The sequence below is a fragment of the Thamnophis sirtalis genome, unplaced genomic scaffold (assembly GCF_051295495.1).
Source record: "Thamnophis sirtalis isolate CommonGarterSnake01/CBP01778 unplaced genomic scaffold, rThaSir2_p1.2 scaffold_11, whole genome shotgun sequence".
Lineage (NCBI taxonomy): Eukaryota > Metazoa > Chordata > Lepidosauria > Squamata > Natricidae > Thamnophis > Thamnophis sirtalis.
The window spans coordinates 45,747,957-45,775,927 of record NW_028261391.1 but is presented as its reverse complement, the minus strand read 5'-3'; the positions used below and the strand labels follow the sequence as shown (position 1 = coordinate 45,775,927).

Here is a 27,971-nt window from a genome sequence, read left to right as displayed (position 1 = left end):
TTCAAGTCATAAGATGCCGGGTTATCTTTCACAAATGGACAACAGCCCCCCTTCTGCATTCCTAAGAAAGATTACAAGGGTAAGTGATTGTTGCTGTTTTTTACTTTTTTATTTGCCACTTGCCCAGTTTTTTTTCTTTTCAAGGAGGAGCGGTCTTATGATCCATCATTTTTCAAGTAGTCATCTGGAATTTTAATGCACTCCATCTAAGAATCTAGCCAAGACTATTTTCCCAGCTACTCTGTGATCTGGGTTGTGTGGAATAGGCTTCCTGCTCTCCTAGTAGCTTGAAAAATTTAAAACCAAAATGTAGGATAGATTTGAGCATTTAAGATTTTTCCAGTTGCAGTGGTCACTTTCTCTGAAATAACAATATGTATTTATATTACTGCTAAGTAGGTCTTTGGGAAATAATGCCCTAACCTTGGGATTTTTCAAATCATATTGTATATAGTTGGCTGAATAGTTGGTTGAAATGAGTTTCGGTGAAAGTTATTCATCCTTGTTCTAAATTCATCCCCTATTTATTTTCTTTCAATCTTTGGGAGGATTTTAAAAAAATGTTTGTATATATTGCTGATTAATATATAAGAGCTGTGGTGGCATAGTGGTTAGAATGCTTACTTCTGCTGACTGCCTACTGCCAGCTGTTTGACAGTTCGATTCTCATCGGCTCAAGGTTGACTCAGCCTTCCATCCTTCCGAGGTTGGTAAAATAGTACCCCCCCATTGTTGTGGGCAATATGCTGACTCTGCAAACCACTTAGAGAACACCATGAAGTGGTATATAAGTCTAAATGCAATTGCTATTACTACTAATAATTGCTCCAAGCCAATGAGTGATGGTAAAACTTCCCAAATTTGGCAGAACTATCATACTTTTTTTTTCTTTGAATTTTGCATAGATAGTTTTATTTTCCATTTTCATTTTCTTACAGTCACACATATACTGTACAGAACCGGGGCCATATAACATTAAACAATAAACACAGCCATTCCTCTTGTCAATAATACCCCCCAAAATAGAAACCCAATGTACCTCTTCGACCCTCCATACATCCTTTCTTTCACCCCCCTCCAACTTTCCGTCTTCCCACCATCATTCCCCTCTACCCTACTTCCCCTCCCCCTCTACCAAGCCTCTCTCCCAATACACTCCCTCCCTTCCTTCTCACCCTCCCTCCAATCCTCTCTCCCACCCTCTCTACCCCTCTTTCTTCTTTTCCTCTACTCCTCCCTTCGGTGTATTTCTACTATCTATTAATATATTCAGCTTGTCCTATTTTTACACTGGAATTAAAGAGCAACAGTATACAAGTGCAATCGTATTACTTTAGTATCTAGCACATACTATATATCCCCCCTCCCCTCCTCCCCCCTAAGACCCCACCTCCCTTCCCCCCCCCCCGACTTCCCAGAGCCCGTACACGGTGTAGCTTTTTAACAAACACAGTCTAAAATATATTAAGGCAAAGGAAATTTAAAAAAAAGAAAGTCAATAACATCTCTGCGTTGAACTCAGCTTCTTGCTGTTGCACAAACTTTAAGCAGTTTAAATTATTCCTAATCTTAAGCATAGGCTATCTGGAATTTCTTAGTCCCGTATTTGTTTTGTGTATAGTCAATCCATTTTTTCCAGTCTCGTTTATATCTCTCATTTGAGTGGTCTTTAAGATATGCTGATATTTTAGCCATCTTGGCTAGGTTTGTAACTTTCAATGTCCATTCTTGAATTGTAGGCAAGTCTTCCTTCTTCCAGTATTGCGCCACCAACAGTCTTGCTGCCGTTATTAGGTGCAGAACCAAGTTGGTCTCTACAGCTGTAAAGTCAGTACATATACCTAGTAAAAATAACTGAGGAGTAAATTTTATCCTTCTTTTAAAGATATTTTGCATGATCCACCAGATTTTTATCCAAAATGCCTTAACCTTTTGACAAGTCCACCATATATGAAAATATGTAGCATCGAGAGAACCACATCTCCAACATTTAGGCTGTACATTCGGATACATAGAAGCCAGCTTTTTAGGATCTAACTATCATACTTTAATAACTCAAGAACTTCCAAGAGTTCTGAAGCCAATAGTAAGGTATAAAATAGGCAACCATGAAGAAAGTAAATGCTGAACTAATATAGGCTAATAGGTACCATTTAGCCTGGAACGTTGATTAGCTGTAGCTCCAATAATCTGTCGCTGTGCATTCATTTTTGGCCAAGTTCAGTGGTTACCACATTGCTCAAGAGCCGAGGTGGCGCAGTGGTTAGGGTGTAGTACTGCAGGCCACTTCAGCTGACTGCTATCTGCAGTTCAGTGGTTCAAATCTCACCGGCTCAAGGTTGACTCAGCCTTCCATCCTTCCGAGGTGGGTGAAATGAGGACCCGGATTGTTGTTGGGGGCAGTATGCTGACTCTGTAAACCGTTTAGAGAGGGCTGAAAGCCCTATGAAGTGGTATATAAATCTAACTGCTATTGCTATTGCTCTGTTGTGCAACTCACAAACATGTTGCCCATAATGGAACCTGATATAACTCTGGATATATGTTTATGTGATTAAATAGTAAATGTGGATGCACATAGTAATGATTTGGTGGCTTCATATATTGGGCAAGCATGAAAAAACTAAGTCAAAACTTCAGGAGGTTAAGGAAGGCAAGAATAAATCATTTTCCTTTCCACCATCTTACTCCTTCCTTTTCTTGTATTTTTACTAATTCTCTCTCTTCGATTGAGTCACATGCTCCTATACCTACAAGAATAATCTATCCTTTCTTAATGCCGCCTTTACAATATCCTCACTCTTGTGTTGTATCCATGTGTGGGATCTATCTGGGAAGGGGGAGAAATAGGTCCATCTTAGCTGCTAGAGGTTGCTTTAGAGAAAATTTCTGCACATCTTTCTCAGCAATTTCAGTTGTATTAAGTTGGGTAATATAAAACATGTTACAATATTGTCTCGCTATATTTCCTGACAAATACTAGCTGAATACCTGGCTCTTTCTTTCTCTCCAGTGTTCTGTATTAGTTAAATGGGTTCAAAGATTTTCTTCTTTTTATGATATTCTCTTCCATTTCTTCTCATTATAAGTATTTTCCTTCTTTCCAAAAGGTTAAATAATATACAGTATTGAAATATGACCAGTTGACCTGGCACAATGGAGCTGCATTTTGCTTTCCAGAGCTTGGCTAACAATTTAGAGCTATTCTTGGGTGATCCTCTAGTCAGGTGTGACTTCTATCAGCTTAGGTTTTTATGGCTCCTGAGTGCATTGGAGAAGGCAGATAATGCCACTATTGCTCATGGAGTGTTATAGGTGTTCCTCGATATATGGCTGGTCACTTAACAACCTTTTGAAGTTACAATAGGCCTCCCTGGAGATACTTACATGGGAAATTCCAGTTCCAAAGATCCCATGGCTACCTGCCCATGGTCATGTGATCATATTTTGGGCACTCAGCCACCGGCCCACATTTCCAGTCATTTACACTGTCTCACAGCCAAAAAACTGCATTTTATGATGTTTTTGCCAAAAAACAGCATTTACTTCTGATTTCACCGGACAGCAAAGAATATGCTTCCTGAACCCTTTTGGATGTATCTTATGGATTTTTGGCTGCTAATCACAAAAATAACTGTAACATAACCTATCACATACCATTTTATAGAAATCTTCTGTTTTTATACAATGGTAATATACACCCTTCAATATGTGTTGGCTGTGCTTTACATCTGAATGAAGCATACGAAAACATGGAACTATTGTTGAAGTGCATTCAGTACACCAAGTACAACTGGTGTATCTGAGGAGATCTGAAAATAGTGGCTCTGCTCTTTGGAATGCAGCTTTATATACCAAGTACTGTTGTTACATATGTGAATAGGAAAGCCATGCAAAAGTGTTACATTATTTTATAAAGAAATGGACATTCCAAAAGGATTTGGTTCCAGGGCAGAAAAATGTGATGCATGAACTGCTTGTTGTTCAATAAAGAAATGTTTGCCTCTTATTCATATAAAACGTGGACTGATGGAAATTTTTTTGCTAGTGATCAACAAAGAAGGTGAAGGTTTTTGTTAATTGAGACAGATGTTTCCAATAATAATTAATGCCAAGTTTAAGAACGGCATTTTTGTTGGTCCACAGATCAGATACATCATCAATAGCAAGCAGTTTGAAGATCTGCTGATGGACCTAGAGAAAATCTCTGGGAAAGCATTTGAGAATTGAGAATTTTTTGGGCAACTGCAGAGCACCAAACTACATTCAGCTGGTTGACAAATTTCTTACAGCATACAAGACCATGAAGGGCACTGAAGATTCATTTTCTGCATTAACATTTGAACTTCTTTCCACAAAATTTAGATGCAGTCAGTGATGAATATGGTGAAAGTTTCACCAGGACATTGTCATAATAGAAAAATAATATCAGGGCAACTGGAATCCAACAATGCTGGCTGATTATTGTTTGAGACTGCAGCAAGTTGCACCAGACGCTGAGTACAAATAAAAATCAGTAGCAAAACACTTTTAACCTGTTGAACTCATGCAGTGTGTCAGAAAAATTATGTGATTAAATACAGTACAGCCATTAAAAAGTCAATTTCATATTTCTCAAGAGTCTTACATAATACAGTCATTCTGAAATTATATTTATTTTCAGTTTGAAGGGGTCTATCATAATCATCAAACGATTTTTAGGAAGCCAAACCTTTGAAAAAAAATTAGTTGTTTTTGACAAAACCGGTCCATAACAAACCACTGGTTCATTTAAGGATCACAGTAATCATGTCCATAGTGTTCACTTAATGATTGCTGTAAAGAAGGTAATAAAATCAGGTTAGTCACATGGGTGGACCATTTTACAGCTATTACAACTTACACCATGATGGGCACAGTCCTTTATGGTCTTAAGTTGAGCACTATCTGTAACATCTAGTTTAGTTTATTCAGTGTATTTTGATGAGCACTCAGTTGATCCCACAAATACCAGAAATTTCACTAGAAAGAATATATCTTTTCTATTATTTATTTTTCATTTTGGGGTCCAATTCAGAGTAGTTACTTTCACATTTCAAGCTTCATCCTGAGGATCAGGTCCATGTCTTCTGGCTATTTGAAGTGTAATGGTGGCAATGAAAAATAAAGAACGCTAATCATGCAAACCCTATTGTAGAAGGTTCTCCCCAAGGTCATCTGCCTGCCTCGTCACTATTCTCTTTCCAGCATAAAGGGGAAAATGGTTTTCCAGAAAACTTTAAGGATAATGCAAGAGCACAGGCTGATCACAAGGAGCCGAGGTGGCGCAGTGGTTAGGGTGCAGTACTGCAGGCCACTTCAGCTGACTGCTATCTGCAGTTCAGCGGTTCAAATCTCACCGGCTCAAGGTTGACTCAGCCTTCCATCCTTCCGAGGTGGGTGAAATGAGGACCCAGACTGTGGGGGCAATATGCTGACTCTGTAAACCGCTTAGAGAGGGCTGAAAGCCCTATGAAGCGGTATATAAGTCTAACTGCTATTGCTATTGCTATTGATCTATTGTACAGTTATGCAGTGGATATCCCATAGTTCTTTTTGTCTTGTATGCTGACATTTGTATTGAAGCATTGATGCTTTTTTAAAGTTTCACCTTCGTAGTGTAAGTTTATGATTGGATTTTTTTCAATATGATTTGTGATTGGAAATCAGAATTAAGACTGCAGGTGACAGATGGAAAACCCACTTGGTTAAAATAATAAAAGAAATATTAAATGTTTAAATCAGTTGTAAAGTAGTTTCTTATTCTACCTAAGATGTTTGTCCAATATCACATTCTAAATATACACTACAATCTATTGCCATGATATTTAAGATTTAGTCAATGTCTGTCCATTTTCTCTAGTCCCAAATTCAATGTTCAGCTTTAGCTATAATGGAAAGATTCTATTTATAGACTGGCTACAGGCATGCCTAATTCCCATTGTGGACCAATCTCCATCCATGAATAAACTTGTATTCCTCCCTCTGACATATTTTGTACTATCTAATTGCTATCTGGGAATTCTGGGAACTGTAATGCCATCTTATGTAAAAGGCATCAGACTTGAGGAAGCTTATTTAGGATGACTCTTACAGATGACAGTAGAATTTTGAGAAATCATATATTTCCTTTTCTGACCTGACTTTTCTTATTTGTCTCTCCTAGCATCTGACCTTTCCACTTCTTGCTGTTACACTCCTGTCATCATTTGGGTCCTCCATGCTGTATGGCTTCAATCTGGCTGTGGTAAACTCTCCAGCAGTGGTAAGGCAGAATAGAAGGTGGAAAGTGAAATTATTCTTCTCCTAAACAAGTAGAACAATGCAGTGGTTCAATGGATTGCCCTGTTGTTCGTGAAATTCACAATATTTCTCACCATTGACTTTGTTGACTGGGTTGACGAAGCTACAAGTCAGAAATGATCAAGATTTCCCATCACTGATCTGGCAGAAAGCCCTTTCTGTTTCCTGACCTTAACAGGAGCTACTGTAGCTCTCTTCTTTTTTTCCAGTGCTTCAGTGTTTTGATTGATATTATCCCCTCCAGGCATCCCTGGCCTTCAGTTGACCCAGGCATTGCGAAAATTGACCATGGTAAATGTGGAGCTAGTATTGTGGCAATCTTCTCTTAATCAGTCTCCTTTTCCCTCCTTTTGCAGCACATCAAAGCCTTCTACAATGCAACATGGTACCAACGCTATGGGCAGGGCCTGGCACAAGGACCCCTCACTCTCATGTACTCCCTGACTGTCTCTATTTTTGCCCTGGGAGGCTTGGTGGGGTCATTTCCTGTGGGAATTCTGGTCACCCAATATGGGAGGTAAGAGCTGTGCAACAAGAGTTACCCTGTGGTAAGATGGGCAACCAATGAATGTAATAAGAACTAAAAGATAAGGCAGTGATTCTCAATTATACATAGAGAGCTTGCAAGCTAGCAACAATACCTGATGTATCCTGAAATCACTGCCACGCCTAGGACATTTTTTTCTAATCTGATGGTCCCACTCAAGTGTGATAGATTACAATTTTCATTCTGCATGGATAATATGATATTTGCTGTAGAACAATAGGTAAGAAAATTACCAGGAAAAGAAAACTTGCTTATATAGTATATTAAAGTATTTAAATATATTTGCTGTTTATTAACTTTCAAGATAAATGAGCACCTTTTATTGTCCTTGGGTTGTCTTAGAACTTCATTTTGTTAAAGGAGGAATTTAAATAATGAAAATAATTAAATAGATAATTGAGTTAATCAGCTTGACGTACCGAGAAAAGCCTGACCTGTTCCTTTTTGCCTGCCTTTCAGTCATGCCCTGCATTTAATTTAAAGTTTCTCTGAATCAATTATGCTGTCATAAGAACAATATCTGTATTTATGCTCCAGCAAGCTCCTCTTTTTTTACTCTTAAGTTTTTGGTATCAGAGTAATTAACTAGCTACACAGGTACAGTGAATTGTTTGGCTGGCCAGTTTATTTCTGATTCCATCTGATAAATAGTCCTCATTGGAATTAAGAAAGGGGAATGCCAATATCTTTTAGGATAAAAAGGAAAAGGGGTTATGGTAAGACAATTTTGGGGAGGCAGAAGGAGAAGAGAAAATATGAGAACAATTACAATTTTTGTCTTTTCATTACCAGGAATGGCACTTTGATCCGTAGCAACTTCCTTGTTCTGTTGGCTGGCATGTTAATGGGATTCAGCCGCTATTTGGGATCCCCTGAAATGGTCATTTTGGGACGCTTCATCATAGGGATTCATTCTGGTAGGATTTTGCTGCATTAATAAAGGAGAATATTTGTAGCTCGGGGTTAAAATGAGGGGATCTTGGTGGTCTTTGAGCTTAGCTATTTTCTTGCAGATGTTTCATTACCCAAATTAGGTAACACCATCAGTGCTAGTCCTGATGATGTTACCTAGTTTGGGTAATGAGACATCTGCAAGAAAACAACCAAGCTCAGAGACTACCAAGGACCTCTCTTGCTGCATCATTATGCTTTCTCCCTTTTGTTTCCATAAAGCAAGTCAAGCATGAGAATTGGTTTTTGCAATGTTTTTATAGAAGCATTGATCTTTGAATCCCATTGTGGCTTTGGAATGCTTTTATTGAAGCTACAAACTGTTGCAGAATTTAGAGAGACGTATGCAGCCTATCTCTGCCCCCCCCTCTTTGTGTTGCACAAGATTTCTCTGTGGTTACAATGTATAGGATTGTCATTATGCAAATGTAAAGTTAATTAAGAAAATAAACAAAATTATCGTTCTGAGCGAAAGCAGACCTAAATTATATAAAGACCATTGCTTGTAGGCATAATAATAAATGATTGTCAAATCAATGGGCATATATGCAACAAATGTGCAGGTCTCAGTGTTAGATGGAAAACAATTCCTTTTTCCTCTCTCACCCCCATGTACTGGTTTTGGGGCTCTGTACCTTCTGGCAACCAGAAAATAAGCAACCACTACAAAATAGCATTTATGCCAGCCTTTTCCATCTTAGTGTCCTCCACCTCCAGGTATATTCAGGGGTGAGCTTCAAAAATTTCAGCAATGGGTTCTCTGCCAGGTTGCTGGATAGGCATGGCCATGGTGGACGTGGCCTAGTTGGTCTCCTGCACCATGGAGGGGGGAGGCGTTTTCACCTTTCCCAGGCTCCAGTACCTTTACTCGAGCCTCTGGGAAGGTGAAAACTGCTTCCCCTAGGCTCTGGAGGCCCTCCAGAGGCTGGAAACAGGCCCGTTTCTGGCTTTCCTGAACTTTTGGGAGGCCCGTTTTCCTCCTCCCCAAGCCTCCATGTGGGCCTTGCACTTACCTCGCATCCAAAATGGGGTGCAAGGAGATTCCTAGTAGGGGAGGGGCAGGGTGGGTGGGACCAGCTAGGGTGGGATTTGGAGGTTCTCCGAACCAGCCATAATGGTTGCTAAGGGGTCTCCTGAACCTGGCCAAACCCATAGCAGCCCACCCCTGGGTATATTGAACTACAGGTTCCAAAATTCCCAGGTGATGTGAGATACTGACTAGAAATTATGGGCAGTGTAGCTCAGTTTGAAGGACAGCAGATTGAACTAGCTATTTCATTTTCAAATAAAGTTCCCTGTTGAGCTTGTCTTGAAATGAAAAGAAAAATGTCATCTTCTTAATTCAGGAATTGAATCCTTGTCATAAAAAAACCTACCATGTTCCTAAGTAATTGACTGCAGATTCATTTCATAAGCAGTCTGAATTAGACTGTTTTCTCAAGAAATGTCATGCCATAATGAACTAATTATAACGGTGTCAGATGTTTTATCTTTTTACTATAAAGGTGACTTTTTAATTATTTATTTTCTTTATTTAGTTGTCAGCTTGAATACTGCCTCAATCACAAGAAACTCTGGGTGGCTTTTACAGAATGGGATTAAATTATCAAAATAATGTATGATATGCGCTAAATATAAAAATATTGGAAATAGATTCTCTTTCTTCTTTTTCTATCCCTCTGTCAGGCATCTGTCTCAGTGTGGTGCCCATGTACCTAGGAGAAATTGCCCCAAAGAACCTCCGGGGATTCCTGGGCCTGGTTCCCAGCATCTTCATTTGTCTGGGTGTCTTTTCTGCCCAGGTCTTGGGCCTTCCAGAGTTCCTGGGAGAGGTAAATGCTATACTTTCACTTTCTGGATGAAACGAGTTAAGGTGCCCAATGAAATGCAGTCCGTCCGTCGTTCGTAAAGTAAGCTGAAGAAATGGCAAGAGCACCATTTTCTATCCTACAGTTGTTCTCCCACTGGTTTACATAAGTGAATGGATTCGGCTTCCTTGAAGCCCAATCTGTTTCTCCATGCTGCCTGCTTCTGCAAGCAGCTCACAAAGCCTTTTGTTTTCCAATGTTTCTGCTCATCAAGCTGTTTATTCCTTGTGTAAGGCATATGTGCCTGTGAGTTAATACAGTCTTTCACTTGGGCTTTGAGCAGTTACTTGAGACTGTTATTTTTCACACACCAGAAACAATACATACTGTTCTGCCCACTCTAATTTCTATCTATGCACCAGCGGTGGGTTCCGGATCCCATTCCAACCATACTGGCTGGAACGGGCCCGGCATTGTCCACATGGATGCGCACAGCATGCATATTGGATTTGGATTTATTTATTTATAGGCCGCCCTTTTCCCTGAGGGGACTCAGGGCGGCTTACAATCAAAAAGGAAGGGGAGTGTAGGACAATACAAAAAAAGAAATGTGCACAAAGTAAATTAGACAATAAAACTCAACATTCACTCAACATTCGGGCGGGGCGAAATAAGATTATCCCCAGGCCTGACGGGTTAGCCAGTTCTTGAGGGCTGTGCGGAAGGCCTGGACGGTGGTGAGGGTACGAATCTCCACGGGGAGATTGTTCCATAGTGTTGGAGCCGCAACAGAGAAGGCTCTCCTCCGAGTAGTCGCCAGTCGGCACTGACTGGCGGATGGAATACGGAGGAGGCCAACTCTATGCGATCTGATGGGACGCAGGGAGGTAATTGGCAGAAGGCGGTCTCTCAAATAGCCAGATCCACTACCATGGAGCGCTTTATAGGTGGTGAGTAGGACCTTGAAGTGCACCCGGAGACCAACAGGTAGCCAGTGCAGCTCACGGAGGATCGGTGTTATGTGGGCGAACCGTGGTGCGCCCACGATCACTCGCGCGGCCGCATTCTGGACTAGCTGAAGTCTTCGGATGCTCTTCAAGGGCAGCCCCATGTAGAGCACATTACAGTATTCCAGCCTAGAGATCACAAGGGCTCGAGTGACTGTTGTGAGGGCCTCCCGATTCAGGTAGGGCCGCAACTGGCGCACCAGGCGAACCTGGGCAAATGCCCCCCTGGTCACAGCTGAGAGATGGTGGTCAAAAGTTAGCTGTGAATCCAGGAGGACTCCCAAGTTGCGGGCCCTTTCTGAGGGGTTTAAATTTTGTCCCCCCAGCCTGAGTGATGGTATGGTGGTCAAATTTTTGGGAGGGAAACACAACAGCCACTCGGTCTTGTCTGGGTTGAGTATCAGCTTGTTCGCTCTCATCCAGTCTTTAACGGCTTCCAGTCCCCGGTTCATCACGTCCACTGCTTCATTGAGTTGGCACGGGGCGGACAGATACAACTGTGTATCGTCCGCATATTGGTGATATTTTATCCCGTGCCTTCGGATGATCTCGCCCAGCGGTTTCATGTAAATGTTAAATAGTAGGGGGGATAGGACCGACCCCTGCGGCACCCCATAGGTTAGGGGCCTCAGGGACGATCTCTGCCCCCCCACTAACACCGACTGCGACCTGTCCGAGAGATAGGAGGAGAGCCACTGTAAGACAGTGCCGCCCACCCCCATCTCCCGCAGTCGTCGCAGAAGGATACCATGGTCGATGGTATCGAAAGCTGCTGAGAGGTCCAGGAGAACTAGGATGGAAGCATGGCCTCCATCCCTAGCTCTCCAGAGATCATCAGTCAATGCGACCAAAGCGGTTTCTGTGCTGTAACCGGGTCTGAAGCCAGACTGGAAGGGGTCAAGATAGTTAGCTTCCTCCAAGGTACGCTGAAGCTGGAGAGCCACCACCTTCTCAACAACCTTCCCTACAAAGGGAAGGTTGGAGACTGGACGATAGTTATTAAGAACAGCTGGATCCAGAGACGGCTTCTTCAGGAGGGGTCTCACCACCGCTGTCTTAAGCGCGGTGGGAAAGTACCCCTCCCGAAGAGAAGCGGTAACAACCGCCTGGATCCAGCCTCGTGTCACCTCACTGCTGTTGGCAACCAGCCAGGAGGGACACGGGTCCAGTATGCAGGTGGAGGCACTCACAGCTCGCATAGCCTTGTCCACATCCCCAGAGGCAACTTCCTGAAACTCAACCCAGAGATGGTTTGCCAAGTTTTCTCCTTGTGTCTCGGCTGGATCTACTGGGGTGGAGTCCAGGTCCGCTCGAAACCGGGCAACTTTGTCCGCCAAGAACTGGACATACTCCTCAGCCTTACCCTGTAAGGAGTCCCCCGTCTCCCTCCTATTTAGGAGGGAGCGGGTTATCCTAAACAGGGCGGCTGGGCGGGACTCGGCGGACGCTACCAAGGAGGCAATGTATGTTCTTTTTGTTGTTCTTAGGGTCCGAATATACTCCTTGGTGCATGCTGTCAAAAGTGCCCGTTTCGACTCGGACCTATCGGACCTCCACAAGTGCTCTAGGCGTCTCCTCCGGCGCTTTACCTCCCGGAGCTCCTCAGTAAACCAAGGAGGCCTCCGGGGGCCGCTGACCCGGAGGGGCCGTAGCGGCGCAATCCGGTCGAGAGACTCCGAAGCTGCCGAGTGCCAGGCAGCGACGAGGGTCTCCGCCGAACTGTGGGCGAGGGTATCAGGAATAACCCCAAGCTCCGTCTGGAACCTAACAGGATCCATCAGTCGCTTGGGGCGGAACCAGCTGGTCGGTTCCTCCTCCCTATGGTGGAGGTTTGGCCTCCGGAAGTCTAGCCTCAGTAGGTAGTGGTCTGACCACGACAGGGGTATGATCTCATTACCCCTCAGACCAAGATCGTAACTCCACTGCTCCGAGAGGAATACGAGGTTAAGCGTGTGACCCGCTGAGTGAGTTGGGCCTCGAATTACTTGAGTCAAGCCCATGGCTGTCATGGAAGCCATGAACTCCTGCGCTCCATCAGAGTGTTCACCGAGCGAAGGCAAGTTAAAGTCCCCCAGAACTATAAGTCTAGGGAACTCAACCGCTAGCTCGGCTACTGACTCGAGGAGCGAGGGGAGGGCTGCTGCAACGTAGTTGGGAGGCAGGTACGTAAGCAGCAAACCCACTTGACCCTTGAGGTCCAGCTTCACTAGCAGGGACTCACACCCGACAAGCTCCGGAGCAGGGATCCTACGAGGTACTAAAGACTCCCGGACTACAATAGCCACACCGCCACCCCTTCCCTGGGCTCTATGCATCTTGCCGTCCAGCAACGCCTCCGCGATGCTCCAGCTGCTTGGCGGAGCGTCGCACAGGTGCTGTACGTGCCGTGTGCATGTGTGGAGGCGCCGAAGACTTTAAAGACAGGTAAGCAGTGCAGACAGGCAGGTGGGCCCTTTGGAGCACCATACCGGAGCGGTACTTGATGCTCTGGGCAGGCTCTGGGCAGGCTCCGATACACCCGTACAGGGGCATACCGCCTGCAACCCACCACTGCTATGCACCCACTTTTCCAGTAATCCAGTCATACTATCCAGTTCATGAGAAACATGAAGGAAGATGAAGGGCAGCAGCTATAGAAAGAAACACTGATCATAGGCAAAGATGTTGAACCCCTGTTTACAGTGCATGTTATATTTGATTGAGGCTAATAAACAAGTGAACATTTGGATTACTGTTCACTTCTGTTGGGATCTTCTTTCTAGGATGCCTATTGGCCTCTTTTCCTCTCTGTAGTGGTGGTTCCTGCTTTTCTGCAGCTCTTGCTACTGAATTGGTTTCCTGAAAGCCCCCGTTACTTGCTTATTGAGAAAAATAATGTCCATGGAGCTGCTGAAGGTAAGCTGAACAAATGCTGCTATTTGTTCCTCAACCAAAGTCAAGTAGGAACAGAGATTGTACTGGGCCTCATCTGTTTTTACCATGATCAGAAACAGGTGAGAACTTGATAAGCATTTACAGACACCTTCCAGAGAGGCCCAGGAACAATGTTATTTTTGTTGCCTTTTTTGTCATTAACTTTCTCTCTCCTTGGTTAATATTACCCAATATGTTCCAAGGGCACATGGAGGAAGTTCAAAATACTGAAAAGGGTTTGAGCTTTATAGTTTAAGTTGTTGTTTGTACTGCTTGAATACCAAGTATTAACCTATCTGATCATTTGAACATTATGCAATATTTTGGATCTCCTCTCCATTACTCTTACATTCGAAACAAAATAATAGCAGTAATAGCAATAGCAGTAGACTTATATACCGCTTCATAGGCCTTTCAGGCCTCTCTAAGCGGTTTACAGAGAGTCAGCATATTGCCCCCAACAATCTGGGTCCTCATTTTACCCACCTCGGAAGGATGGAAGGCTGAGTCAACCCTGAGCCGGTGAGATTTGAACTGCTGAACTGCTGATCTAGCAGTAGCCTGCAGTGCTGCATTTAACCACTGCGCCACCTTGGCTCATAAAACTGGCAAGATTGTGCTTTTTGAGGAGCTCCTGGTTTTTATAACCTTAAGTGCTAAGCCCATCCTCCTCAACTGACTCTGGAGACCAGGGATGATAGAAGTCATAGTCCAACTGATCTGGGGATTGACAAGTTGCAGAAAAGTGATGTAAAATTCAATTAAATTGCATATTTCTAGCTCACCAGTCTCAAAGATGTATTAGCACCTCACAAATAAAGGACAGAACTATGAATGTTTTTTTGAGGCACAGACTGCAAGGCTATACTGATTTTTCCTACTTCCAGAAGAGTAGCAAGGGGTGAACTTACTTTGTGGATCGTCCCCACCTTGGGAATTCTCTCCTACCAGATAAATATCTGCCCTATATTCCTAATAGGAAGATTAGGAAAATCAGATTCTTCTAAGAGCTTTTGGTGACTTAGACAGAGTGATAGAAAGTGCCTGAGATGGAATATTAGATTCTGATTATCTATGGTACTTGCGGTTTGACAATAGTTAAGGATAATTATGGCCGATTTTTCTATATGGATATAATTATTATGGGTATGTTATAGTTTTATTATATTGCTGTTACTGTATTGGTGTTATTTTTTATTTATTAAGATATAAGATATAAAAACAAATGAAAGAAAAGAAGGAAGGAAGAAAATGAAATACAATTACTTACATCTTTCTTTTTGATAATTACAATGTCACCTCCCTCTTCAATATTACTACAGGTTCTTTCAGCCACTTTTTAAATCTACATTATTTTTAATCATAAAACCCCATACATCATCACATTATTTTTTTCCAGCAAAAATTTCTTAAATTCCCAGTTTATCAGAAAAGTTTTTGTTGTTTTTCTCTGACTAATTCTTATATTATTTCCATGAGCCATCTCTATTGAATGGTGAATTGTGATTACTGAAGTGACATAGAAGCCTTTTAAATAGATTTTTTTTAAAAATTCTTCCTCAAGCTGGCATTCACACCATTCTATTATAACAGTCATCCAGTGAAGTTCTTTTAGCCCAAAAGTGGCTCAGAGTAATCTAACAGACTTCTTTGTCTGGGTCTAGTACTGAATCTCTATTCTTGGTCCTAAATTTAACTCACATATTAGAGATTCCAGCCAATAATATGTAATATTATTGGCTTCATTTTCTCATTTTGGCTCTCCGGTAATTAAAGTTCCCTTTGCACCTCTTTAATACATCACCCATCACTTGAAAATGCAGCAGAATTAATTTAACACCTAACAATATTCCAAATGGCAACATATTTTTATCTACTGTATTTCCTCTATTAAAGCCAAGTGCAGCTTCATTAAAAGTCTGGCCATTCTAATGCATTTTGTCATCTGAGGCTTGGTTTGGCCTCACTGATAACAATCATTTACTGATATAAATTTTTATGTGATATAAGGATAAAATTAATATCAATTATATTTATATTGAATTGCTATAAATGTCTATCTGTCTGTCTGTCTGTCTCTCTCTCTCTCATACACACACAAATGCACACACACACACACACACACACACACACACACACACACACTCTCTTAGTAATCATGTAAATTAAATCGTATGGAGTTGCTTTCCTAGCCCTAAGCTTTTCACTCACTCGAAGTGCAACCTCTGACCAGGAAATGTTGGTGGTTATAGTCCCCCCCCACACACACTTTCATTCAGTCGTGTCCAGTTCTGAGACCCAAGAAGTTCCTGCAGGTTTCTGGGCAATGATTTTCAGAAGTAGTTTGCCATTGCTTCTTTCCTAGGATTGAGCGAAGGTGACCTGCCCAAGGTTATCCAGGTGGACCTATTCAATTCTTATAGTTCAATAACACTTTTTTTTTGCCGGAGCAGGCAAAAATGATGGGCTCAACAATAAAATAAATTCTGTCAGGCCCCCACCTTCCAACTGATGCCTTCCTAGTTTCTTGAATTCCTATGATTTCGGCTCCTACGTTGCTGGAAATTGTAAGAATTGAAATTCATATGAAGGTCACCAATTTGACCTTGAGGAGCTGTAAGAATTTCACAGGTTATGAGCAATATTTTTATTAATATATTACATTGAATCTGCATTTTTCTATATTAATCTGCATATTAATCTACATTACATTCAAAGCAGAGATATAACTTTAAAGGTTGCAACTTTTGCCTCCACCCTTGATGTTGTCACTTGGATCGAGAAAATCTTGGAAATTGCATTCTCTCCATTGGTTGTCCCTTGTCCCATCCTGCAGTGCTCTGGAATGTAACATGTTGTTCTCATCCTACAGCATTAAGCTTGTTCCTTGGTAAACATAATGTACAGGATACCATTAAGGAGATAGAGGAAGAAAAACGTTCACTTGCCTCAGTGAAAGCTGTGTCTGTACTGCAACTGCTCTCAGATCCTTCTGTGCGATGGCAAGTACTGTCTGTAGTAGTGATCAACATGGGAATGCAGCTCTCTGGAATTGATGCGGTAAGAACAAATGTGCTGGGTCATAATCTTTGGGATTAGAGTGCAGTCACAATACGGTGCTACTGCTAATCCTTTTTTACCTTCTGTAACTTCAGAATCAAGTAGATCGTGACCTGTCCCTCCCCTCTCTGTCATTAAACTTTTTTCTCAGCTCCCTGTCTATTTTTGCCAACTCCTTTGTGATGAAAGAAAAGCATAGATAGCTCAAAAGAGTTTGTTCAGCCCAAAGTCATTAATCCATTTTACATTGCATATTTCAAATAATTAGGAGTGATCATTCTCACAATAACTTTGTGTGCTAGAACAAATTTCCTACTTCTGAAACTTCAATACAAAACAAAAATAGAGTGATGTTCCCACACAAACTTTTACTAAGTATAGATAGACTTCTGAAAGTCAAATGTTGGTGATTTGGTACCCATGTAGCTTTTTAAGCAACCTTGTGGGAATGAGTTGGGATATTTTGAGAATTTTTCCAACCTCCCAATCCTAATTAACTTTCAAGCCTAGGCATTTAAGGTTGGCCAGAGTCCCAAACTGTTTTAATTAAGCCCCACTGATTTGTATTCAAAAATTGAAAATGCTGTTTATGGTGTATAAGAACATAAGAGGCCAACAGAATCAGACTAAGAGATCATGTATTCAGCTCTATTTCCCACAATAGTAAGACTACCAAGTTCTGGCTGCATATATACGGTAACTTTTTCTGGCCATCTAGTGGTCATCTGGAATTTTGTAACTCAGGTATGTTCAGTAGTTTCATTTTGTTCAGCGAGGAGATATTTTTCTCGTGAAGCTTCCCCATTTAGTTTCAGTAAATCTCCCTGAATTCTAACAATTGTATTTGTGAAAGGAGATATCTTACCTTTTCCCTGTTCATATTTTCACAATGTGCTTAATATCTTATTATGCACTCCCTAGGCCATCTTGGCTCTCAATTAACAAATCCCAATATTATAGCAGTTCTTTGTAAGAGAAATATTCCAGTCTTTTAATTATTACACCATTTCAGCTCCATTGCCACTTATTATTAGTATTATATTATGGAATGTAATCAGATATTACTTTTATATCAGGGAAGAAAACTATTGCTCAGTAACACAACATATGCTTTGCATGCAAAAGACTCATGTTCACTTCCCAGCAGTGGTGAAATTCAAACATTTTTATTATCAGTTCTTTGGCATGGCTTGGTGGGCATGGCAGGAGAAGGATTCTGCAAAATCTCATTCCCTCCCTACTCCAGGGGAAGGATACTGCAAAATCCCCATTCCCTCCCCACTCTGAGGCCAACCAGAGGTGGTATTTGCTGATTCTTTGAACTTTGAATATTCAAAATTTCTGCTACCGGTTCTCCAGAACCTGTTGAATTTCACCCCTGCTGCTCAGGCTATACAAATTTATATGATTCCTGCCTGAAACCCTGAAATGCTGGCAGGAAGGCCGTATTAACGAAACTGAATAGATGTATGTATTGTTAAAACTGGCTGGGCTTATACAATAGTTTCCTATTTCTTTTTTTATTATTATTATAAATTTTTATTTATTTATTTTACAACTCCTCCTTCTTTACATATTGTAGAAAGTGTATCAGCTGGTTACAAAAGGCTTTTGTGCATCTCTTCCACCGTCATCAAATATAATTCATATTAATTCAAGTATCTTAACTCAAATATTTACTATATTAACATCATCATACCTTCACTTTTATGTGACTATAGTTATTTAAACATCCTTCATCCTTAAATATACCAAGATTCAATACATAACCACATACTGGCATTTCATTTACTTATTTGTAAAATCCTCCTTAACATTAAATCCTCATATCCTGTTTTAGCTAAACATCCATAATATTTAATACCAAAATTTTCTAATCCTCCATTTATATAATTTATTATCATTGTCCTTTCTTTATTTAACTATATCCTATATCATAACATCCCCCTATTAGTTAAAACTTAACTGTATTTAATTTTGTTTTTTTATTATAATTATTATTGTTATTAATAATCTTTATATATAGTCCAAAAATATTTCTAACCTTCCCTTCTCATATCCAATTATTACTTATCATAACAGCTCAACATTGTATACATTACTATCATTATCAATTTTTATTTAACTATACCTATTACCACTGGTTTTAGCTAAGTTTAGCTAATTTTGAATTATACTCTTCCATCTATCAACCTGTATCTCTCCAATAACAAAACAATCTTATATCTACTGCCATAGTTTCCTATTTCTGATGAGCTGTTCCCAGGATGAACTTCCCAAGAGTTATGAAAACTAAATACAAACCAGACCAACACATACTTATGTCTTTGCTTCTTCATTGGCAGATCTGGTTTTACACAAATGCTATATTTGAGAATGCTGGCGTTCCTGATCCTGATATCCCTTACACTACCGTGGGCACTGGTGCTATTGAGGTTGTTGCTGGCTTAATAGGCGTAAGTGTGGGGAGGAAGGGGTAGAAGGTCTCTTCCTAAAAATAATGCTGTTTAGGTGATCTTTGGATTAATCCCAGCCTTTATACCTGTTGTCTACCATATTTGTTTGGATTACAATACCAAGAGCTCTCAGCCAGCTTGGGAAAGCTGGACAACTAGGGAAATAAACCTGGATGAACAAAATAATATTAAGATATGGGATTCTAGAAATACATGAGCTAGAATATTTGAGAAACTTGGATGAGAACTCTAGTAATCCCAATATAAACGCATGCCTGTTGTGGGAATTTGGGTTGTTTATTTTGCTAGAGCAGAGGTATAAATTACTGAAAATCCAAGCCCGAATGTTATTATAGTAGAGGAGTCTAATTTAACAGCTGCTAGTCCTTTGATTCCAGATTTCAGCCACTCTGAGACAGCTTTTCAGTTGGGCCAGGAGGGCTGCCTGTGTTTGACCCACACCTCTCTCCCTCTTACAAAGACCCGTAGCTCTTCCATCCACTGACTGTCTTTGCTGCCCATCAGCAATGTCTGCTTCTGGCAGGCTCATCACTCCATCAGCCTGATTGCTCCTGAGTGCCAACAAAAATGGCCCCCAATGGAGGCACTGAGGTTGGTTATAAAATTACAGGCATTTTTTCTGCTGTCAGCAGCCTCTCTGCTTTGGCTTCCTTCTGGCAGCTTCTTTGCTCCCAACTTGGCAATATAGACTCAGCATCCCAGGATATCTCCTTTACTAGCATCCCTTCCCAATCGTGGGATAATGCCATGGGCCATTTCTAATTGTCTAGACTTTTTTTTTCTTCCAGGGATATATCTACAGATCCCTACCTCTCAGTCCCTTTCCATCAATTCTAATCAAACAGGACTCTCTCCTTTCCCCCCACCCCACCCCCCCCAGCTGCGTTTTAGCTTCATAGATCATACTCGGAAGAACATCAAGTCTAACACCTCCACACCACACCAGACCACCACCTCCAATTTTACTGCAGGATTCCAAATTAAAGCAACACAGGTAGAAGATTGTCATGCCTCTGTTTGAGGCAATAAAAGGAAATCAGGATTAGATCTTTTTAAAAATTGTTGAGAAGGATGCTACCAGATTCTTTCTGATTGTTTGCCACCACAGCTTTGGACAACTCACTTCATTGTTCTTACTGTTGGAACATTTCCTAATATTCACTTGGAATCTTCCACCCCGTAACTTAAATCTGTCATTACAAATCTTGCACTCTATAATGGCTGAGAGCAACTCTTGACCTTCCATATGACATCTTTTAGGTGGTTAAAGAATGTTTTCATATGTCTCTTTAGCTGTCAGACTCCCCTAAGGCAGGCACAAACTAAGCACGAGGCTTGTACAACTACAGTTATGAATTAAATCTTTAGTGTCATACTAGAACACATATAATAGAGACCCAAAGATGCCTTTTCAAATGGCAACTGGACTTTGTTTTTCCTTGAAGATGTTTTGCTTCTCATCCAAGAAGTCAGAAGCACCTGGTGCCTAATCCTATGGTCATCTTCATTGCCTTTCGCTGAACCTGTTCCATTATACCTCTATATTAACCATCTATACTGTATACTCTGGTGCCTAGAAACAGACCCAGTAGTCAAGATATATACCAAGATTGTTTTCACAAATATTGTTGCCAAGCCAAGTATATGTCATTCCATTTTTAGGTAGTTGATTTATGTGAGGAACTTTATAATTGACTCTGATCGATTTCATCTTGTTGTTTTCAAGTCATGTTTCTAAATAATTAATCTGTTTTGATTTTTACTCCTATATTCTTCTGTGTCTCTATCTGCAGATTTTATAAATATTCCCTGCATCAATTCAATTCAATTTTTAATACAGGTAGTCCTCAAGTTACAATCCCAATTGATCCCAGATCCCAAAATTTCTGTCCCTAAGTAAGACAGTTGTTAAGCAAGTTTTGCTTATTTTATTATCTTTCTTGCTACTGTTTTGAAATGAATCAATACAGTTATTAAGTGAGTAACACGGTTTTTAAATCAATCTGGTTTCCCCATTGATTTTGCATGTCAGAAAGTCACAAAAGGTGAACCCAGGGCATTGCAACCATCATATGAGCCAGTTACCAAGCATCCTTTGATCATGTGACCATAGGGATGCTGCAACAGTCATAAGTGTGAAAAATGGTCACAAGTTACCTTGTAACTTTGAACGGTCACTAAATTAATGGCTGTAACTCAAGGACTATCTATAGGGGGGGAAAACCTTTCTAAGAGTAGAATATCCATGACTGATTCTTGTAGGCGCTCTCACTCAATATATTCCTCAAGTTTGATGAGATCTAGTGATGCGCATTGTTCAGTCATATTTTCAAACAATTAAATTATGTATCCGCTTACATGTCATGCCATCCAGTCCATATTTTATTAACTGGCTAATCAGCCTACAGGGAATATTTTGTTAGATGCTTTGCTGAAATAAAGCTATATTATAATAATATAGATTCCCACATTCTATTAAGAAAAGTATCTGATCAAAATAATAAGATACAATTAGTCATCCATACTAACTTCTGGCAATTAATACATTGTTTTCAAGGTGCTTACAGATTAATCAATTTATGATCTAATATCTTCCCGGATATTGAACTCAGACTGCCTGATCCGTAGTTTGCTGGATCTTTTAAAGATAGGGATTTGCTGTCCCTCTGTCACATAACATTTCACCAGTCCTCATGAATAATACATAAATACTTGGCCAGAACATCATCTAGTTCCTTCAGTATCCTAGATGTAATTTATGTGGTACTGGAAAATTAAATTAACATATAATGTTTACCATTTATTTATGCAATTTATTTCCCCTATCCAAGTGGATGCTACATAATGCCAAATAAGATTGTAGATGATAAAGACCTTCACCATCAAAACAGCCTTGGTAATATACAGTAAATTAATCAACACATTTTAAAAGCAAAATAATTAATTACATTAAACACCACATATAAGAAAACATCTCCCAAACTAAAATATCTGTAGGATCAAAAGTACCGGTAGCCTAAAACATAGCTTGCCTGGCAATCAAGTCTTTGAGGCATCCCAAAAATCATCAAAGTCAGAGCCATGTGGATAAGAGGGGGATGCTTTCTGGCCAAGGGGGTGACCAGAAAGATGCTCAGTCTATGAGTTCCCGTCACATCTGTTTTATTGTTGGGACATGGAACATGGTCAGTTTACCACAGTGGTGAAATCTAAAAAAAATTCCTACCTGTTCTGGGGGTCATGTGACTGAATGGGCAAGGATATGTAATCATGTGACTGGGGCGTCAAAAGACAGAAACTCACTTTAAAAATGTTGGAGGGGGTTGGATTAGATGACCTCCAGGTCCCTTCCAGCCCTGGATTGCTGTGTTCTTTCAAGATATCCTCTGAAGATGCATTTAGTACCAGGTTTGTGGTCCTTCCTCCCTCTCCTTTTTCCCTCCCCCCTCTCTTTCTTTCTTTCTTTCTTTCTTTCTTTCTTTCTTTCTTTCTTTCTTTCTTTCTCCCTTCCCTCCCTTTTTTTCTCCCATACCTCTTTCTTTCTTTCTTCCTTCCTTTTTTTCTTTCGCAGCACCCCCATCCATCCACCCTGTTTTTAGCCTAGCCGGCCTCACAGAACTCTCCTGGGAGTAAAAATGGACCCTCACCCACCCACCCCTTTTTGGCCTAGCAGGCCTCAGGGAAGCCTCCTGGGAGCAAGAACAGACCCCAAATGCTAAAACAAAGTTTTAAAAAAGTTCCTACCATCGTGCAGCACAGCTGATGTTTGGATTTTTTTTTTACTTTGTTAAGCATTTCTTTTACTACTGGTTCGGGCAAATGGTAGCATTTTTTACTACCAGTTTGGGCGAACCGGTAGCATTTCACCCCTGGTTTATGAGCTGTATAAGATGAGCAAAATCAATTGGACATGAGTAGTCCTACTGCTATACATGATACGATACATGAAGAACTTTATGGTGACAACTAGGACTTTGAATTCCACTTAGAAGCCAATTGGTAGCCATGGCAACTTGCAAAGTAATGGTTTCCTATGGACAAACTGAGATGCATCCATAACTACTCAAGCTGGTACATCCTGGACCAGCTGTAGCATCCAAGTAGACTCCATGTGGAACACATTGCATTATCCAAGCAAGAGATGACTAGCATGAGTGACTATGAGAAGGTTAGAGAAATTTTCCAAATGATGGCTTTTTAAGGAGGGGCTACACTATTGTTTTCTTCAAGGGAGGTAGGACAGCTGACTTACTCAAGGAAACTCACCATTGTTTGGAATCTTATGTTTGATCAGTCAAGCATTCAGTCCTTTCTCTTATCCTGTTTTGAACAATTTCCTGATGGAAAACATATCTTCTTCTTGGAGAAGACTGAACCAAAATAGGAATTGAATAATTTTGCCTTTTCTTTGTTACCTGTTAGCATTTTGCCGTTTTCATTAGGTAGCTCATTCTTTCCTTTTCCATTTATTTAGTATGTGTCTAAAGAAACCTTTTTGGTTAGTTTTAGAATCCTCCCCTAAAGAAACCTTTTTGGTTAGTTTTAGAATCCTCCCCTAATCTTATTTCAATCTGAGATTTTCCTTAGTTAACACTAGCCCTTAGTTCTGGATTAGCTATCCATTTCTTTGTGATCTGTCCCATTTTCTATTTCCTGACTATTTTCACTAGTCACATTTGCTGCTTCTGCTGTCCATTATTTCACTTATTGGAATTATTTGCAGTCTTTCTTACTTTAGATACTTTAGAACTTCTTCCCTCCAGAGATTCTTTTTACATTAGTTCTCCTGTCATGGGATCCTAGTTATAATTGCTTTGAGTTTATTAAAGTATACTTTTTTGGAATCTAAGATACACACAGGACCATGCTCAGTTTCCCTTAAAATAAAGAACTCTAGTGTTAAATAGTCTAATGTTGCTTTCATTTCTACTTCCTCAATTAAATCTTCTCTTCCCACCTGATTCTAGTGCATTATACTTAAGGGAGTAAGCATATTGGATCCTAGAATATTTCATTCAGGAGATTCAGTGGTCCTATTGTTCTTTTAAAGGATCTTGGTATCTACCAAGCTATAGGGGGACAAAGTAGAATGTTAGACGCTGGTATTCTAGCTCTTGCATGGCACAAAATTGTATTTTTCCCATTTACTCTTTAGCAATAATTCTGTGTAGCATTGTTGTATCTTCCCAGTATGCTAGCCTGGTGAGTTCCGTATCAATGTAAATTTTGTTGATGCAGTCAGTATTCATGTCCTTTCGCTACTAAATGTAACAATGCCTCCCAAAAAGTTGTATAATTTAATTTCCAAGAAAATGTCCTTTTATTTTTTTTATGCAATATTCTTTAATAGATACATTTTTGCATGCAATTTTCTTTTGGATATATATTTCCCAAATCTATGCATTTCTATATACATTTTTAAATTTGACAGCTCTGTTGCAAAATTCAGAGAAGAGTAGAATGTGGAAAAAATATGTGCCGTTGTTCAAAATGAGCAAATTAAATCCATTAATTTAAAAATCCAAACGATCAGACTTTTGTAGCACATACATGCATGTAGAAACATAAAACCTAACAGCCAACATCCTTCCTGTGCCCACTTTTCTCCTGCAGTGTTTCACTATTGAGAAGGTGGGACGTCGTTCTCTCCTCATAGTTGGCTTCTGTTTTATGGGCATCTGTTGTGCTGGCATCACCCTCTCCCTGGTGCTTCAGGTAAAAACATCTTTGTGCATAGAATTATACCAAGTAATCTAATTTGAATCTGATTTTCACTTCAGGCTGTGGTTTTAGAGGTGACAATAGTGACTTTTTGTGTGTGGAAGCTGCTTTTTTCTATCTTAAAACTAAAACAGAAAGACAAAGAAGCTCTGGTAGATGAATGCAAAACATCCTGAAGATCAAAGTGGGCACAATTGAGAAAATGCAAAGGAATCCTACCATTTCTGAAATATTAATCAGAATATGAAAAGCCAAGTTGCAAAACAGGAGGACAGAATAATTAGATCCAGGACACCAGAATATTGACTATCACTCCAAACAAACAGAAACAATAAAATTTGCATAATTAGGAGTCTACAGATTCAGAACTGTAGGAGTAGGAGATTTAGGGTTTTGTGATTAAGAGTAAAATAACTATTTGTACTGAACATTAACAAATCCCAACAATTGGATGTCATTTTTACAGCCAAGTGTGTCCTGGATGCGTTACATCAGTGTGGCTTTTGTGATTGGGATCATTGCAGGATTTTGCATGGGACCAGGTAGGTTTGTGGAACAGGGGAAAGTATTTGAGGAATAAAAAGATACCAAAAGCTTTATTCTCTATTACCATGCATCAGAAGAATTGCAGTTAGCATCAAACTTAAAAATAAGAAAGGAATTAATAAAATGCTCGATAAATTTGTATGTTGAAGAGATGGAATGAATAGTGACAAGTTTTATTTTATGTGCATTGCCCTAAATCGGATTTTGTTAAATGCATTTAGAATTGGTTAACATTGGAATAATGTAACCTTGATTGTGTAATTTTGGACTACCAGAAGATCAGGTGTAGCAGGACAATGTAGAAATGTATATGACCAGCCTTATCATTCATGCATTCATTGTATTTATTTATCATATTTCTAGACCACTTTTCATTCAGGAGAACAAGGCAAAAAATATCTTGCCATTCATTCATTCATTTTATTTATTTAACTAATGTATATCACAAGGTCATAAAACCTTGCTTTTGAAGTGTCAAAATGTAAGTTGCCTCTCTGAGTTTTGCTGTTCCTTTATTTTGTGCTGTAGAGGCAATTCCTCGGCATGCTGCTAACCAAGAGGCAAATGCAGAACACTCTAAATATGATAGACGAGCTGGAAGCTGGTTTACCCAATTGATGTATTAGTGAAGCCTCTAACAAATCCATAACTCATTGTCGGCCAAGAATTTATTCGCTGTAATTACATCTTTAATTAGGATTTTAATGGCTCATTGTTCACAAACAATGATGAATCTGACTTTTAAAATAAAAATATCTCTCTTCCCACTCTGGGTGATCTGTAAGCAATGCTCATTCAGTGGTTTTTCTGAATACTTCATGGGTAGAATTTTTTATTAAGGCTTGGGGGGGGGGACCCACAACCATTTTAATACTCTGTGCTTCTAAAAAAAGCAGTTGTGCTGTTTAAATTGCGGCTGAATAAAAGAGGGCAGTAATTTTGCACCAGGGCAAAGGATAGTGTCAGGATCCAGGCCAATACTTTTCTTAAAGGTACCTGCATTGTATTACATGTTTGAGTCTGGAACGAAGCTGAATTGTAAAACAATTTGGGACACTTCGTGCCCTTTGAAAAGTGCTCTGTAATTTCAGCTACTGAACGGATGGCTCAAACATGTGAAAGTGCTGGGGGGGGAGGGAGAAAGAGGAAAATAACCATATCACTGTTGCCTTAGCAACTAGGCTGACAATCCTACTTGCTGAGGAGCAATGCTATTATATTACCTTCCCTCCAAAATTCTGTCTTCAGTCCCAGTTTTGTCAGTGGGTGGTTTTGAATCTGATTCAAGCACATTTCCTCCCAAGAGTCAGGTAAAGTAGGACCCTGACTAATTTACTTGGTACTGAGCGCAGTCTTTCTCTGACAGCTGGCGTCCCATTTCTGATGACAGCTGAACTCTTCAAGCAGTCACATCGGCCATCGGCTTATATTGTGGGTGGGTCCCTCAACTGGCTCTCGAACTTCACTGTCGGCTTTGTGTTTCCCTTCTTGCAGGTAACATAGGTCTGGGAGCTGTGATTGCCTCCTTCGATAAGGATAATGCTTCACACACAAACGCCTCCTTAGTATATTGGCCTGCATAAGTGCCGTTGGGGAGTGTCAAATAGGTCAACAGGTGGAGTAGATCATTTAGGTGCAGAATCATGCCCCAAACCCCACTAGTAAATGGAACCCCCCCCCCCCATTGTAAAATTGCAATATCAAGCATACTTCATCATAGACAATTCTGGCTGGGGCTGATAGGGGGACAGGATACATTATCTAGACCGAAACAGATTATCTGGATTCTAACCAAGCTGAAAATACTAGTGGAGCACCAATCAAGTTACTCCTGAAGCAAAGATCAATCTTTCCAAAGCTGGCATTTTCCCTGAGCTTCTTGGGAATCACAAGAGCTCAATCATCCTCAGTTACAGAGAAAAGAATTTGTAACAAAAATGAGCCAATCATGGCACATCATTTCTGGGCATTCAATAAGCAAGGCTGGAAAAAGACTCCTGTCCTCTTGTGATTCCCAGATAGTTGTAATTATCTCTATAATTGACACCAAGCGAGATGGACTAATTATTTGACTTGATTTAAGAGAATTTCCTAGCTTCTTAAACTGTATTGGTAAAGCAGTAAAGGAGCTGTTAGAGGGAAATAACTTTAAATATTCAACGTACTAATGGTGTTTCTTCCTATATTGGACCAATTCACCCTCTCTTAACCTATGTTCTTATTGCCATACTAATTGGGAATTGTGAGAGCTGAAATTTAAACATATCTAGAGGCCGCCAAATGGGGAAGACTGGATTAAGTGATGGGCAGTGGGGAATGCCAGTGCCAGTTTCTTTTAATCTGTTCTGACCCAACCTTGTTTCTATCTCAGATGTCAGCTGGTGCTTTCTGCTACCTGGTCTTCTGTGGTATCTGCTTTCTGGTTGCACTGTATGTGTATTTCATCATCCCTGAGACTAAAAATAAGACATTTATGGAAATCAGCCAACTCTTCACCTCCTCTCGCCCGGCCTTCTTCTCTAACTTTCCCAATTCTTTCAAGATGATCAAGTTAAATGGCTATGGAGCCCTGGAGAACAGCTCCTTGGAATTATCTGGATCAGGATCGAATCTCCCATGA

General features: G+C 40.3%; 1 protein-coding gene across 1 annotated transcript; it reads left to right on the top strand.

The window, feature by feature from the left end:
* The first annotated feature begins 13 nt into the window (after nt 1–13).
* LOC106549032 (solute carrier family 2, facilitated glucose transporter member 9-like) lies at nt 14–27,971 on the top strand. The gene is made up of 12 exons (XM_087724954.1): nt 14–79; nt 6,185–6,283; nt 6,678–6,838; nt 7,661–7,785; nt 9,506–9,651; nt 13,397–13,529; nt 16,420–16,607; nt 18,953–19,063; nt 24,698–24,799; nt 25,272–25,347; nt 26,718–26,845; nt 27,723–27,971. The coding sequence occupies exons 1-12, from the start codon at nt 14–16 to the stop codon at nt 27,969–27,971; spliced, it is 1,584 nt and encodes a 527-aa protein (XP_087581080.1).